Raw genomic sequence first — 16,634 nt, forward strand, 5'->3', positions numbered from 1 at the left:
GGGTGACGTGGGGAAACAAAAACAAGAGAAAAAACATGCAAATATAGCTGGATTGAACCGGTCTGTATTTTATGGATCCTTTTTGCATATACTTTTCCCAGCTAGCTGCTAAGTCCTAGACATACAAATAGCAATGAAGGCATTTTGAGAAGAAATAATAAATGCAAAACCAGCCCTCAAGAGGAAGTGAGTGGTAAAGATTCTTATCTACTTTATGTGTGACAAACTTTTTGCACTGATTTTTGCAACATACTGATTTTGGTGTAAATACTAGATTGCTACAAACTTGGGACTTCTTCGGAATGAAGATGTCTCTGCTGGTAAAGTAATACAGGTACCCACCTTACACAGATGAAGGCTATAATATAGAAATGGCCTTACCAGATACCCCAGAAATATGTGTATTTGTGTGTGTATGTATGTATGTATTTGTATATATAGTGAGGCATTATTTTTCTGCTTCTTTTTAAGTAGAGCAAACTGGTGTTTGCTCTGTATCGTGCTCTTTTTGCATATGGTCTCTTTGAACTCAGGACACAAACTCCAACCCTACTCCCTCTGTGCAGAGTGAGATAAAGGTTAGAACAGTTGACTCCATTGTTACTATTCACATTTTCCTCAGTCTGTTTCAAACACACTCATACTCATACTTGTCACCTTTAACCAATGGGACAGGCACCTGTTGGATGTGACTATGCGTGTTCAATCTATGACTGCACTTGATCCTGCTGGTTTTAGGCATACAAAGTGTAACAACTTACATTGCATTTTCTCCACAGAGTTACAAAGTCATCTTCAGTCTTTCCACCTTCACCAGGGTCTAGGTCATTTTCTAGTCTCTGTAAATCTTTTCTCAACTCCTGGATGCCTGCTTCTAATTGTCTGGCCTGAGACTCATAGGCACTTTCTGACTGCTGGATCTTGAGCAATCTCTCCTCCTCCTCCTTACTCAGCAGTTTCAACTTCTCCAAGGCTTTTCTTAGCTTTTCGAGTTCATCCTTCATTCTCTCAGCTCCGAGTGGGGAGGTATTCTGAATCACCTCTGCACTCTGATTTTCAAGGTGCTTCCATTTCTTTCCACCACTCCTAATGTTTTTGGCAATTTCCTGCAGGAAGGAGTTAAATAAAGATGAGCGGCAGGAATGGGAAGTTGGGGAAAAGCTGAAAGCAGTAGGAAAAAAGACCACCTCTCCTGGTTATACATATTTTGTTCTTCACTTCTTATTTCAAAGTATGTCTTTTTTCAAATGATCAGAAGCCAGGGTTGGTAATTTAACTGCCTTCTGAGTCATACTAACTGCCATGATTCTGAAAATATTGGCTTGATTTTCACAAATGCTTGTCACCTGAGGTCTCTGCCAAAGAAAACAGAAGCTGCAGGCACTAAGAAATACTAATAGTCAGATCTCTGAGAGATTTAAAGCTAAATAGTTTAAGCAGTGGCACCAAAATACTGGATACTGTTCTCAACAATGGTATTTTTATCAGCAGCTCTAAACTCTCAAACCCTGTGAGCTTTCAGGCTCTAGCTGGATCATGTTTACCAAATATCATTCATTTAAACAAGTTTAAAGGGCAAGATTCTCAAAGAATCACATAACCGTAGGGGATCAGGCTTTAAGAAAAACAAAACAGACCAGCCTGTGACTCACGCCACAGTTGGGAGAACCATATGTACTAACAGCTTTAGGACCTGATACAACTCTTCTCCCCTAGTCCATATTACAATCACCACCTTACTTTGTGTAATTCTTTTCTCAAGTACACCCTTGTGTGGTTTGAGAATCATATACAGGCATGAAGAACACACAATCCTAGCTCCTTATTAGAATTGTATCGTTTAAGGACCTTCAGTGCCTTTAACTTGTCCTCTGTTGAAGACTTGGTTGCTTCTCCAATGCAGCAGTTTAATCTTTCTGTCACACCATTCAGCCACGATTGAAACTGGTTGATGTTAGCGCTGTACTGCTCATGTTCCTTGGTTATCTTTTCAAGCAGTTCCACTCTCCTCTGTAACAAGAGACATCAGAAGCAGTGAGGACAGTGCTTATCTGGCTCTTTTTCCTTTACACTGTAACCCAGAATTTATAAACAAGAGTCCCTGTCTGCGAGCCCCGATAGCACTTGGCCTCCACAGGAATTCACAGTTCACCTCAAGAAACAGAACACAAAAGTACATAAAGGCTTGTGCCCATCTGGGTCGTGATGCAGGTCTATGAGGAGAAAAACTGCAAGGTCCTCTCAGGTGAATTTTTAGCCTCTCATTTCCAAAACTTCCTATTCTCTCATTAGAAAAAGAGACAGAAGTTTGTTTCTGGTTTTAATGTGGGAGACAAGCAGTTACGTTCCCTATGCTGGTTAAAATAAAGATGAGCACACAGCAGATTGACTTTGCCTATCTGAAAATGAGAATAAGAGGGACTGTGCTAGGGGCATGCAAATTGTTTGAGAGCGTTCATTATTTAAGCAGGCTGTATAGAAAGGGACCATCACCTTCAATCATGTAGCCCGGGAACTTTAATACTTATTTAACTATCAGATCACAAACTATCCTGTGGTGGTATCACAGACCTTGGAATCAAATTTAAGCCTATGGGGAACAGGCTTCATTTTCTGAGTTATTTTGTGTGCACCCTGTAACCAACAATCCCTGCACAGAGTCCTGCACATCATGAGTTGCTTCCCACTGATCCAGTCTGGCACTCCTCACAACAAGGCAGAATCGCATTTGCTCAGACTACCCTTTTTGTCAGCTGAAGTTTAGGTCTTGCTGAAGGAAATTTTACACGAATCATGAGGAATCCTGCTCTGTTGTTTCACTAGTATAATATCATAATATCATAATGTCCAACCTAAGTATTATTTCCTAAAAAGTCAGACTGATTTTTTCTTGCCCTTCACCAGTTGGCATGGAGAGCAATTGAGGTACACTATGGCTACGTTAGAAAAAAATTGTTCCTTCTGCAATCCATTTAGTGCTTGCAGCACCCTTGAAAGACTTTGCTGTCATAGACATCAGGCTGAATTTCATTTTGCGTATCATGGGACGCATCCTGAGCAGAGCTTCATCCCAGCTGCCCTCCACAGAGAGTAGGGTGATAGCTGCAATGCTGAGCAGAGTTTCAAAGTCCCCTCTGCGTTTCCCTTGTCTCTGTGAGGCTCTGGGCATGTCCCCACACCCATCAACCTGCCTGAGCTGGCAGTGGGCCATCATGGTCCTGTCAGCTTTTCCCCAGCCAGGCCAGCAGAAGGGTGCCATAAGCATCAGTCACCATGGGATCTCCCATGTGCTGTGGAGTGGTCGTTCCTCTGGGACTCCACCCTTCACCTTTGTGATAGGTTATGCCCATGATGCAGTACAAAGTCACCACTCTCCAGTTGGCACCACATCAGTCTGTTTTCCACTCTGCCACTGCAATCTCTGCTGACTTGTGCAAATCAAGAGTGACTCCCCTGAAGTTAGTTGACTTTCTTTGGGACAAAAGAGGGACAGCTAAGGGACAACTGCTTCCCAAGGAAGAAGAAATGCTATTCACTTATTAGGGCAGGACCTTTAATAGCACCACCTATGCAAACATGGGTTTGGATGAGACCAATAAGCAGAATTATGACTGCAGACATCTGTGGCCAAGATGTATCCAGCAGAACACCTCACTTGTTTGCTAAATCCCCTTGCCTTGATTCTCAAATCTGCAGAGGTGCATGCAGGATAAATGATTCTCACCTTCACCTCAAGTTAGGGACTTGAAGAATGCAATCTTAGAGAGGCGTAAATGGGCCAAACATCAAAGTGAAATAAGTCAGCCTAAGCTGATTGATTCCAGGGAATTAAGATAATTTCTTGTGCTCACAGAAGCTCCAAAGGCAGGAAGTCAGAATAACAAAGCAGAGCTATTATTAAACTCAGAAGTCTTACACTAGTATATAGAGGGTTAAAAAGGAAGTCCAAATGACCCACCCCTGGACAGACTATTCAGTCAAAACAAAGGAACGCACAGTTTGGATACTCCTGCTGGTCCGTGAGGTCAAGGAGGAGGTGCCATGGATCTGGATAGACTGTGCTAGCTGCCAAACAAAAGACTTACAAAGAGGTGGCTGAGCCCCCCCTGCCCCAGGAGGTTAGGCAGGGAAACTTTCTAATGATGAAAAATATGGTATCACTTGTTTCTGTTAGGTTAGCTGTTCAGGGAGCAGGACCATGTTAAACTCCATCTCCAGATGCACTTGGTTAATGTGAGGAGACATTAAGCAAAGACATAGCTCTGGAAAGAGTGAGAGCACTGACATGAAAAGAATGGGTTTGCTATGGACTGCAGAGGAAGAGATGTGTCTGGGCAGGATATGCCCAGCCCTGGGTACTCAAGGAGGGTGGACAGAGGCATAGGAAACTAATGCCTCTCCCCTAAGCTCCCCTTACAGTCAAAGGCAAACAAGCCTCCTCTGGAAGGCAATCTACAGCACATAAAGGAAGTTCCCGCTTTAAATCCCTCTGTGGCATCTCAAGTAGAGTACAGAAAGCTCCTGTAGCCCTTCCTGGTGCTTTTAGTCTTAGCTCCAGGGTACATGAGGGTTGGCATTATAAATATCTAGGTTTCAGTAAACAGAGACAACATGGACTGAAATGCATCTGATGTGCTCAGACATATTTGATATATTTGTCTAAATATCAACATACTGTATATCCTAACTTTTCTCACCATCTTCAGTTACCACTTAGGCTAAAACCCACAGCCATCTACCTCTGCATATTGCTATTTTACTAGACAAGGGAAAGCATGTAGGACATGGCTGCCAAATCTACAAATATTCCTGTCAATGTAATTAAAAGAAAATTACAAGCTTTTAAAATTTGAAAATTATAAGGATACATGTTAGCACTAAGAAAGAAAAAAAACCCCACCATTTGCTCATACCGGAGAAGCAATGTCACAAGCAAACCATTTAAGAAACACTGTCCAAGAGCCTGACTTCTGATAGAGCTGGACAACTGCACGGGACCTAAAAATGCTCTTCAAACACAAGTGTAATCTACAAACACCAGTGAGCCTTCTTTGGGAGGCAGCTCAGGCATTCAGCTGGCATTTGCACATTTAGCCTGGCCTCTCATCATGTGAGGGGCCGGAGCAATCCCTTACAACTCCTGCATCTCTTTCATTCATTTCTCCCTCCTGCTGGAAGAGGTGCCAGGGCTTCTCTAACTAGTGTTATACTTTCCAACACGATTCCCAAGGTGCCTGTAACCTTGGCATTAGCTAATGAACTCTGCATTTACTTCAGCTGCAAAATCCAAGGCTTCCCAACTCCCTTCTTTGTTCCATGCCTCCTGACAGAGGGATTTCTTAGCTGGATTCTCACTCCATCCTTCTAAGAAATGTGGTATTTGTAACCAATGCCAAAGAAAAGCTTTTTCTAGCATCTCAGTTGGCTAGAGACATAAAGACATATTTTGTCTAACTATTATGAGCCACTTCCTGATCTCATTTACACCAGCATGTATCCAAGTCAGTTAGAGAAATTACGCTATGTAAAACTAGTCTCAGAGAGGTCACATTCTGGCTTTGAGTATTCAAACAACTTGTTTGAAAGAACTGCCTTATTAAAATAATGACTGTCTCCTGCTTCAAAACCAAAGACAAATCTTGGTTAGAAGAGAGTGAACGAGAATTTTAAATGGCAATCTAGATAGACAACAGCTGAATTCCCAGGAACCTTCTTATTCATAAATCCAGTTGCCTTGTAATGAAGAGATTGACCTTTAAAAATAAATAATCAACATTGAGACTCAAGTCTGTTAGTGGCAGCTGCAGTTACAGAATTTCCAAATATGCTCTGTTTTTTGGAGAGACACATTAGCACTAGTTTTATCTTTATGGCTAAAAAATAACTGAATTTCATGCTCATGAAAGGTGCCAGCTTGGGGGTTTTTTCATTGTTTTGGGGTTTGGGGTGGTTTTTTTTTTAAAAAACAGAAAGAGTATCTGTAGAGCAAGCAGAGCAACGGCATGAGCATCCCAATGTTGTTCTTCCAGTGTGTTCTGAAGTTAACTTTGTATGACAGCACCCAGGCAGGGAGAGCATACATCACTGTCAGGCTCCAGTTCTGGACTGGGGTGTAGGTGTGGGAACATATGGAAGGCAACATTATGAGACAGGCAGATAGCAGAACCAACATAATGAAAATTATTTCTATCTGCACCAGGTAATTCCAGCCTGTGGAACTCCTGGAAGTCAATGTGGGACAAAGACTAGATTTTAATCTCTATATGCTTGGGATAGACGTGTCTATATATATATCAAATATCCCTTTGTGTATTTCTATTGCTATAGGCTAGTAAGATGAACTAGAATGTCTTACCCAGCCTATCTAACAACTGTTTGAGCTGGAAGATTAGCATCAGGAAAGAATTATTATCTGTGTGCAGTGAAAATCTCTCAGATACTGGAATTGGCTAGTTGAGCTCAGCGTCGGGGCACAGCTGACTCCCACCTCCGTGTTCCCCAGTTCTGCAGGCATAGAGTGCAGCTCTGGATCTGGACTAACACTACTTCCTCCAACAAGGGTATGTGCACGTAATATTCCCTGGCTCCAGGAATAGTTACTTTGCATCTGGTTATACAAGGATCACTAATGTGCTGAATGATGAGGAATAATTCAAAGTTTATATAGAGATGACATAAACCAATACTCACTAGGTCACAGCAAGCACCGTGCAGTTACTTTACAACATACTATAAAGCACAGTGTAAGAGCATTCCAGTTAACAGTGGACTGTTGCAAACAGTCCACTGACAGAAAGAACAGGGGTCCTCAGCTCTGTTCCTTTTTCCGGTCCTACCAGGTAAGCCCCATCACTCAAGAAGCAGATAGCAAACAATACTGTAGATTGGTGAACTCTGAACACCTCCCACTCTTTATAGGTGTACCTGAGCTTCTTCCCTGATTCCTTCATATGCCACCCTCATTTTCTTCTGAACATCCTCATCAACGCTGGGGTCACCTATCCTGCTGAACAAGGAAGCAGCTTCCTCTAGCAGCCTTTCCAGCAGGACTGACTGATTTAAGACATCATTCAGCAGAACCTGAGCATGGCTCAGCTGCCACTGCTTCTCCTTTAAGCCAAGCTGCAACTCAATGTCAGGCTCCAAGGTCACCCTCATGTTGTGAATCCATGCGTAAAACTCATCTTGGGCTTTCAGGTACTCACTCCAGTGCAGCCAGACCCACTCAATACGGCTGTTGGGGAGAGCAAGAGAGATGAGTTAGATGAAATTATGATGGGAGCAGTGGCGACCGGCAAGCTCAAAAGGCCTTCAAAGCAAAGGACAAGGTTCTCAGCAATTTTAAGCTGCTCTGACTTCAGAGGGTCCAGACTCATTTCCCAGGTCCTCCCTGCTCTGGGGAGGAAATATTCTGTACGAGGTCCTGGTGCCTGGCCAAACTCATCTATTCCAGACCATGAGGTGGGCTGGGCTGTGAAGGCAGAGAGCACTGAGGTCCCACCGACCCTCTCTCCCCACACAGTCCCCAACATGCTCATAGGAATGGGATTAGCAGTTGTTGCTATCTACAATCCAGGCAGCAGAGAGAGGCAGGAAGCACTTTATGAAAGCACTGAATGAGACAACTGCCTCAACACACCAAATAATAGCACTCTTGTGTAAAGAGCGTTTGTCTTACCTGTGGCAGTGAGTAATGTATATGGCTGTCTCTTCCCACAAGGCTTTAATGTCTTTCAGTTTAGATAGTACCTCATGCTTCTTATCCTCACTGATGCTGCGAAGAGCAGCATCTGCCTTTACAAGAATCAAGTCCATTTTCAAGCTGCCTTCTGGTTCCAGCGCACGTATTTTCTATGAGAAAAACAAATGAGACTGAAAGCATGAAAAGAAAGCGAGTATAATTGATGAAATTTAGAAGGTTTTTTTTACCCAGGAATCATGAAGTCCCTGCTGCAAAGCTTCTCCTGAAAGGAAAATATGAACTTTTCTTCAGACTTGTTTATTCTTAAACATCCTAAAGGACTGAATTTAATTGAAAACTATATAGCAGTTGAAAACCTTTTAAGTTAGCTACAAAAACCGGATCACCTTCTATCAAATATCTGTGGCTGTGTTTCCATTGTTGTTATAAAGTTACAGCACTGTGTTGCCACATGCCAGTTGTTTTCCACCACCTGCCAAAGACCGTAGAGGCAATCTTCACAGGATACACTACAGTGTCTCAATTTTAAGCTTTACGATAAGAAATCATGAAGCATATTAAAAAGGCTTCCCACTGCATATAAAAGTTGGCTCAGAAAACAAGCCAAGAGAAATGAACTAGTGGAATTTTCTGCCTGCTACCAAATTTTGCTTTGACCCTAAATTGCTAATTTATGAATTGGTGAAAACATGTATCTTACTGTTATGGTTTAAAAACAAATCAGAATGCCAGGAATGGAAAGTTAAGCTGTCTAATTTTAAGTAGACTCTCTCCCTTTGCCCAGAAAATCAGCACAAGTTCTGTACAATGTAACAGATTGTCCCAATTTGGATATCAACTTTCAGCATCACTTTATCCAAACTTCTGATATCATCAGACTAGCTTTTCTTGCTGTTCTTCCACAAACTCCTAGCAAACTTCAGGCTTTCAAGTTTGAAGGAAAAAGCTTCTATAATGAAAACAAGGAGAAGTTCAGAATCACCAACACCTTTTGGAAAGATTAGGCCTATGGGATTTGTTCAAAAAAAATCACATCAGTTATTGCAAAGGTGACACCAAATCACAGGCCTTTGGATTTCTAGTTTCACAATCGGGAAAAGACTGTTCTTTTGGCATGTACACAGCACATCTGCATGTGACGTATAAACAGGTGTTTGTATGAACCATCTACTATGAAAAGTGTGATTAAAAGAATCCAGGAAAGCAGGGCAAAGGGTAGGGCAGAGAAATAAAATAAAAGCCATAGCTATCACCCAACATGAAAAATTTAAGAGTAAAGCTGCATTCTAAGCCTGACATTTTTCCAGCAAGTGAAAGCAGACAACAGTCGGAGAGAAAGCAGAGGCTGTACAGGCATTTTTCTTTTCCAAATTTGTTTTTAACATGATTGTGATCTTTGGCTGGCATTTTCATCAACAAATTAACAGAAAATAAACGACAGGAAGGAAGCATTTAAAAAAAGGCAAGCCAGATGCAAAAAAGGAACTGAAAAATGATCACTGGATTTGGAAACAGCCAATAGGTGAAGCAGCAAGCACATTACGAGGACATGTGAGCTGGACAGGGAAGCCAGGCCCAGAAAGGAGGCAGGATGAGGGAGCAGGACGTGGATAAGGTACACATAAGAAGAGAGAACAGACACTCGTTATTCTTCAGAGTGACAAATTTCCAAAGTCTGAATTGAAAAAATAGTCTAACATGATTTTTTGCATGTTATAGGCCTCCTCCAAAGCCCACAGAAATCAACAGGCCTCAGTTCAGGCCATATTAAATCACCACAAACCTCTAAATGTTACACATCTTGTTATCTCTGCCATGGATGCCCCTCCTTTGCCAAACTACCACTCTCCCTACTCAAGTTCCTGTGTTTCTTGCATGTTTTTTGAGACTGTACATATCATAGTTTCCCAGACGAAAGGAAAGGGTGAAAACAATTTAAGGGCAGAAATAAATCTATAGACCAAGAGGAAATACTTCAGATTTTCATGACTGACATGCAAATCCACCCATCATCCATCACTCCATGAACAGTCTCTGTATTGTGCCAGAGGCAAAATCCAGCCTCCAATGAGCCACAGCTCCATGTAAGCGTGCAATTTTTTTTTTGAGTTGTTAAACTTCAGAAGAGGCACTCCAAACATGAGTAGACACACAAAAAGAAAGACTTTTGGGTAAATAATGATGGGAAAGATTTCACCATTTAATTTAAAGAACAGACTAGTTGGAATTAAAGGTAATACAAGTATAAAAATTAGTTTCAATGTTAATCATAGAAATACCACCACTCCCTCTAATCATGAATGGCAGAGATGGGACAAACAGGAGTGTTTCACTTTCAGAGATTAAAAGAACAAGATAACATCTAATGAAACTGAAGTTAATGAATGTGAAATCACAGTAACAGAGTAGGCACAATCTGCAACGGCATCTCTGTGAGAAGAGTTATACAAGAGATTAAGTAAAACCAGAAAAAACCGAAAACATTTACCTTTTCATTAGACAGATTATAAAGCAGAGCTGTAAAGTAAACCGTCTTATCAGCAGGGTTTATGGAAAAGGACAAGGGGATTACTCTAGAACAGCCCATTACTAGGACACTAGTGCCAGAGTCCTGAGGGAGATGGAACACTAACGTGATCTGATTCTCTCGTACCATATGCTGGACTTCTGCAAATCACTACCTGGTAATTGGGTAATTGCAAGCAGAAACTCAATAGTTTCAGTTTGAGCATGCTCATAGGAGAGTGTAAAAATTTTAACCTGCCAAACCTGCTGCTAGTCTTCCAAATCAATCTGAAAAGCTTGGAAGCCTGTGATATCAGATTGCCATTCTCTTCTTCTATGTCTGTAAACATTTTGCAGAGGGAAAAATTAGAAAGAATACTGATGTAAACCCATCCACACAGGACCAATCTTCCAGTAAGCAGTGGCAGCTGAAAACTCCAGAGCTCACAGCAATAACTGCTGTAACAATGGCAGCAGTGGCAGTCACCTCTGAACCGCTAATTCACTCTTCCCTTACCTCAGTCTCTCTCAGTCTGGCTTCTAGGGCAGATCGAGGTCCCTTGGTGTTGTCATTGATCCTCAGTCTCTCTTGGATGGCCTTCATCCAAGCTTCTGCATTCTCCACGCTACTGTCAAATTCATCCTGTAGCTGCTGAGTCATTGCATTCAAAGAAGCTGAAAGGACAAAAAACAGGGAACTAAGTAGGTTTTGGTTAAGACCTAAACAGGAGTACATTCAAGGCAATCTAAAGGAGCAAGAGAAAAAAGCTAATGATGTCGTGGCTTTCCTTTTTAATGGTAATACTGAAAAATATAGCAGTAACATGATTCAGTTGAGCACAGAGAACATATTCACCCTGCAACTTTCTCAAATGAAAATATATCAGGAAACAAAAAGAAGGTGGGGAACTGTGGGAGGCTCCATTACAGTAAACAGATTTAATTCAAAGCTTTCAAATGAGATTAATCTGGTGTTTGTGGTCTATTCCAGATTGGCTACACCAATCACGAATACTTCCTGTTTCTTCCTAGTGTCTAGTCAGTACAAAACTCTTCCTATGCCCTTCCAGGCTCATGTATTGAGCACCTGACACCAGGCTAGCAGAACACTTCAGCACATGCTTAACTTAGAGGTATATAACCCCTTTAAAGCTGATGAGATCAGGATCAGATGCTTAGGCCCTTGGTTAATTCGCTCTGCTGAGACCGTGGAGAGGTTATCTGAATGCACACGCAGTGAGTCTGGGATACACACAGGAATGGGAATTGGCCAGCAACTGCCAAGACAAACTACTCAGAAGCTATTACATGGGAATATCAACACTGATGGATTTCTTCTTTTGCCACCTCTTTTATTCCATACCAGGCTTCAAGCTTTTAATTTTCCCTTCCCTCTCTCTTGTTGCCCCTTCCCAACCAGCAGGAGGGTATGATGGTTGGTTGCTCTGTTGATGTGTTCTTGTGTCTTCTCTGTGTAGAGCATAAGCTCTCTGCTGCCCACAGGGCCTCCTTTGTGTCTGTACAGTAGAGGAGAGCCATCCTACGCTCACCCTTAGGCACTGTTGTACTAAACTTGACTAATAAGGATGAATCATAATAAAGCCCCCTGTAGGTCAGCTCTGCTGAAGTGAACAGAAAGATAGCTATTGACATTAAATGGTTTTGGATCACATCCTACAACTACTGCCAGCCAAGCGGTCAGTGTCTCTTGTAAATTAAAATATTCTTCTGCTTTGTTATTCATCACTCAAATATTTTCGCAGCAAAGTTTGAGGCTTAATTACTGAACCCAGGTTTGTTGTGCAGAATTCAGTTCCACAGCAGCCCCCTCAGTTTGCATGAAACAATTCATGTGGAAGAAAGTGCTTGGTGCGAGAGGCAAAGCATGGCTCTTGGCAAAGCTGGACCAGTGGTGTTTGTAACCACTTCAACTCTCGGCAGCTTCGTCTTTACAAGGGAGAGCCATTCTTCTTCTGCCCACTGGCAGAAAGCTTCCCACCATCCTGGCAACGTTCATGAGGTAAAAGGATTCATGCAGTATCAGATGTCCTCCCCCTGCAGCTCCCAGTGCGTTTTCTTCCACATTAAACCAGAGGAAACAAGACCTTAGTGTTCACAACACTGATGTCTGGCAACATTGTTGCTTCCCAGACTACAGCAGGCTTTATGCTCAACAGGTCCCAGAACAGAGGGACAGAACTGCACCTACAGACCAGCTACTGCACTACCCACAGGGATTTCTGGAGCAGAGAATGGGTCAGATCTCCATGCACAGGCAAGCAGAGCTGTATTTGCATGCAGGAGGGAATTCATCTCTAAGTGAGAGATGTCAGACAGGGCAGAATCCAAAGCTGTAACTCCCAGAGCTAAAGGGCAGTTTTAAAAAGTGTGAACTCACCTTGGAAAGATTAAAGAATAGCACAGGATGTACTGGATTTAGTGAGGGTGGTGTGGCACAGGGCAGCTACTTCCTCTCCCAAATATAAAAAAATAAGACAGGATATATAATTAAAGCTAAAATCATTGATTTATATCACAAGAGTCCTAAGGATGAAGCCAGCTAAAGGAGTAATGTTATTCTCAGTGGATTGCTAAATATTTGGAGAAGGACATAGCTATGACTGGTCCAGAACTGATGTTTCTGAACTGCAATAATCCAACGCTCGGAAAAGAGCACACACCTCTTTGTAGCTGACTGATCAACTCCTTCTCACATTAACATTTCTTATTATATCTGGCAGCTGTAGAGAGACTGTCCCCTAAAATTTTCATTGTTACATACATACATTTCTAGACAAACAGTTTCTGAATGTGCAAGTATAAGATGTGGAGATTCCAGTTATGCTATTGTGAAACAAAAACTCACAGTACATTTGCTGGACAGACTCTAATGAGGAGTGGCATTAATTTCCTAGAAGAGGTTTCTATTCCTGGCAACATCCATATCATATCTAAAACTGGCTTCAGAACTCCAGTCATGGAGTAGCCAATACAGAACATTACATTATCCTAGCCTTATTTCTCACAAAAAGTAGAGGGCAATCAAACAGGGTTAAGAAGCAGTGGAAAACCTACTGTCATCTAACATGAAGAAAACCCCACTCACACTCAGCCCTCATGCTGCTCTCCTCTGAGCACAAGGATTTTACGTCCAAAACCCACAGATACACAGACCCCCATCCCACACACAGGCATTCCACGTAAGCAGCCACCACAGGAAGCCAACAAAAGTGTTATTTCAATATTAAGATCACCAGTTTGCAAAGGAAGAAAAACACTTTGCTACTCCAACTGCCTTCATAACATCGTTGACTGATTTTGGTCAAGCAATTCCTACACCTAGCATCATAAAGATGATTAAATTTAGCACAGACTCTGACCCAATGCTCAGGCGGATTTCATGGTAGTTATGACTTGCAATACCTGACATGGATTTTGGGCTGCCTCTTGAGACTGACTGCATCCCTTCCTCCCTCCTTCCTCCATGCTGGGCAGCCAGACCCTGGCTGAAGCAATCAGCTACAGTGTCCTGGAGCCCTTCGTTTTGGAACCCACTCACCATTTCCAGGCACAGTTCATAGAAACACAGAGCGGTTTTGGTTGGAAGGGACCTTAGTTCCACCCTCCTGCCATGGGCAGGGACACCTTCCACTAGACCAGGTTGCTCAAAGCCCTGTCCAACCTGCTTTTGAACACTTCCAGGGAGGGGGCATCCACAACTTCTCTTGGCAACCTGTTCCAGTGCCTCACCACCTCACAGTGAAGAACTTCCTTATATCTATATCTAATCTAAATCTACCTTCTTTTAGTTTAAAGCCATTACCCTTCGTCCTATCACTACATGCCCTTGTAAGAAGTCCCTCTTCAGCTTTCTTTAGGTCCCCTTTAAGTACTGGAAGGCCACTATAAGGTTTCTCCAGAGTGTTCTCCAGGCTGAAGAACTCCAACTCTCTCAGCCAGGCCTCATAAAGGAGATGCTCCAGCCCCCCGATCATCTTCATGGCCCTTCTCTGGACCTGCTCAAGCAGGTCCATGTCTTTCTTACTCTTGGGGCCCCAGAGCTGGACACAGCACTGCAGGTGGGGTCTCATGAAAGCAGAGTAGAGGGGGACAATCACCTCCCTTGACCTCCTGGTCACACTTCCCTTGATGCAGCCCAGGATACTGTTGGCTTTGTTGAGCTTCTCGTCAACCCCCAAGTCCTTCTCCTCAGGACTGCTCTCAATCCGTTCTCTGCCCAACCTTGATGTGTGCTTGGGATTGCTGTGACCCATGTGCAGGACCTTGCACTTGTTAAACTTCATGAGGTTTGCACTGGCCCTCCTCCCAAGCCCATGAAGGTCCCTCTGAATGGCGTCCCTTCCCTCCAGTGTATGAACCGCACCATACACCTTGGTGGTGTTGACAAACTTGCTGAGGGCGCACTCAACCACACTGTCCACGTCACCCACAAAGATGTTAAACAGCACCAGTCACAATACCAAGCCCTGAGGAACACCACTTGTCACTGTTCTCCACTTCGACATTGAGATGTTGACTGCAACTCTTTGAGCATGACCATCCAGCTAATTCCTTATCCACCGAGTGGTACATCAATCAAATCCATGTCTCTCCAATTTAGAGACAACGACGTCATGTGGGACAGTGTCAAAAGCTTTGCACAAGTCCAGGTAGATGACATCAGTTGCTCTTCATCCACCAACGCTGGTAATCATGTTGTAGAGGCCACCAAATTTGCCAGGCATGATTTGTCCTTTAGTGAAGCCATGTTGGCTGTCACCAATCACCTCCTTACTTTCCATGTGCCTTAGCACAGTTCCAGGAGGATCTGCTCCATGATCTTGCCAGGCACAGAGGTGAGACTGACTGGCCTGTAGTTCCCTGGGTCTTCCTTTTTCCCTTTTTAAAAAGGGGGGATATGTTTCCCCTTTTCCACTCAGTGGGAACTTCACCAGACTGCCATGACTTCTCAAATATGACGGATAGTGGCTTAACCACTTGTTCCCTCAGGGCTCATGGATGCACCTCATCAGGTCCCATGGACTTGTGCACCTTCAAGTTCCTTAGATGGTCTCGAACCTGATCTTCTCCTACAGTGGGTGGTTCTTCATTCTCCCAATACCTGTCTTTGCCTTCTGCATCTTAGACAGTGTGGCTGGAGCACTTGCCAGTGAAGAATGAGGAAAAAAAGTCATTGACTACCTCAGCCTTCTCCATATCCTGGGTAAGCAAGTGTCCCATTTCCTTCCAGAGAGGGCCCACTTTTTTCCTACTCTTCCTTTCATCACCGATGCACCTATAGAAGCCTTTCTTATTGCCTTTGATGTCCCTGGCCAGATTTAATTCTGTCAGGGCTTTATCTTTCCTAACCTGATCCCTGGCTGCTCAGACAATTTCTCTGACAAGGCTACCTGTCCTTGCTTCCACCCTCTCTGTAGGTTTCCTTTTTGTGTTTGAGTTTGTCCAGGAGCAACTTGTTCATCCATGCACATCTCCTGGTGCTCTTACCTGACTTCCTCTTTGTCAGGATGCATCGCTCCTGAGCTGGGAGGAGGTGATTCTTGAACACCAACCAGCTTTCTTGGGCCCCTCCTCCCTCCAGGGCTTTATCCCATGCTACCCTGTCAAGCAGATTCATGAAGAGGCCAAAGTCTGTTCTCCTGATGTCCAGGGTAGTGAGCTTGCTGTGTTCCCTTCTTGCTGCCCTAAGGATCTTGAACTCCACCACTTCATGGTCACAAGGCTGCCCTCAAGCTTCACACTCCCCACCAGCCCCTCCTTGTTGGTGAGAACAAGGTCCAGCATAGTACCTCTCCTTGTTGTCTGCTCTATCACTGGGAGAAGGAAGTTACCATCAACTCATTCCAGGAGCGTCCTGCATTGCTTATGCCCTGCTGTGTTGTCTCTCTCCAACAGATATCAGGGTGGTTGAAATCTCCCATGATGACCACGGCTTTTGAACGTGAGGCTGGTCCTATCTGTCTATTGAGGGCCTCATCTGCTCAGTCTTCCTGATGAGATGACCTGTAGCAGACCCCCACTATAATGTCACCTGTCCCTGCCCTCCCTTTAATCTTGATCCCTAAGCTATCAGTTGGCTCCTCATCCATCCCCAGGCAGAGCTCCACGCACTCCAGCTGGTCACTGACATTGAGGGCAATACCCCTTCCTCAACTCCCCTGCCTGTCCTTCCTGAAGAGCCTGTATCCTTCCATTCCAACACTCCAGTCATAGGAGCCATCCCACCACGTCTCTTTGATGCCAGTAAGTTCGTAGCCCTGCAGGTGTGTGCACGCCTCTAACTCCTCTTGTTCATTCCCCATGCTATGTGTGTTTGCATAGAGGCATTTAAATTGTGCGCCTGCTGAAGCTGACTCACTGGCTGGAGTGGCTGGAATTCCTTTGTGCTGCTCTCCAGGTGCTCTCC

The 16,634-nt window shown here is 43.6% G+C and overlaps 1 protein-coding gene across 10 annotated transcripts in view; it reads right to left on the reverse strand.

Moving 5' to 3' along the window:
- Positions 1 to 16,634, reverse strand: part of SYNE3 (spectrin repeat containing nuclear envelope family member 3) — a 78,495-nt gene that overhangs the window by 40,961 nt on the left and 20,900 nt on the right. For all 10 annotated transcript variants that reach the window (XM_074825040.1, XM_074825039.1, XM_074825042.1 and 7 more), the window contains 5 exons: positions 10,725 to 10,882; positions 7,679 to 7,851; positions 6,925 to 7,234; positions 1,849 to 2,010; positions 762 to 1,106 (listed from right to left, as the gene is read on the reverse strand). In XM_074825040.1, coding sequence (XP_074681141.1) covers positions 762 to 1,106; positions 1,849 to 2,010; positions 6,925 to 7,234; positions 7,679 to 7,851; positions 10,725 to 10,882 — 1,148 coding nt within the window. The remainder of the gene's footprint in view (positions 1 to 761; positions 1,107 to 1,848; positions 2,011 to 6,924; positions 7,235 to 7,678; positions 7,852 to 10,724; positions 10,883 to 16,634) is intronic.

Source organism: Strix aluco, chromosome 4, assembly GCF_031877795.1.
Source record: "Strix aluco isolate bStrAlu1 chromosome 4, bStrAlu1.hap1, whole genome shotgun sequence".
Classification (NCBI taxonomy): domain Eukaryota; kingdom Metazoa; phylum Chordata; class Aves; order Strigiformes; family Strigidae; genus Strix; species Strix aluco.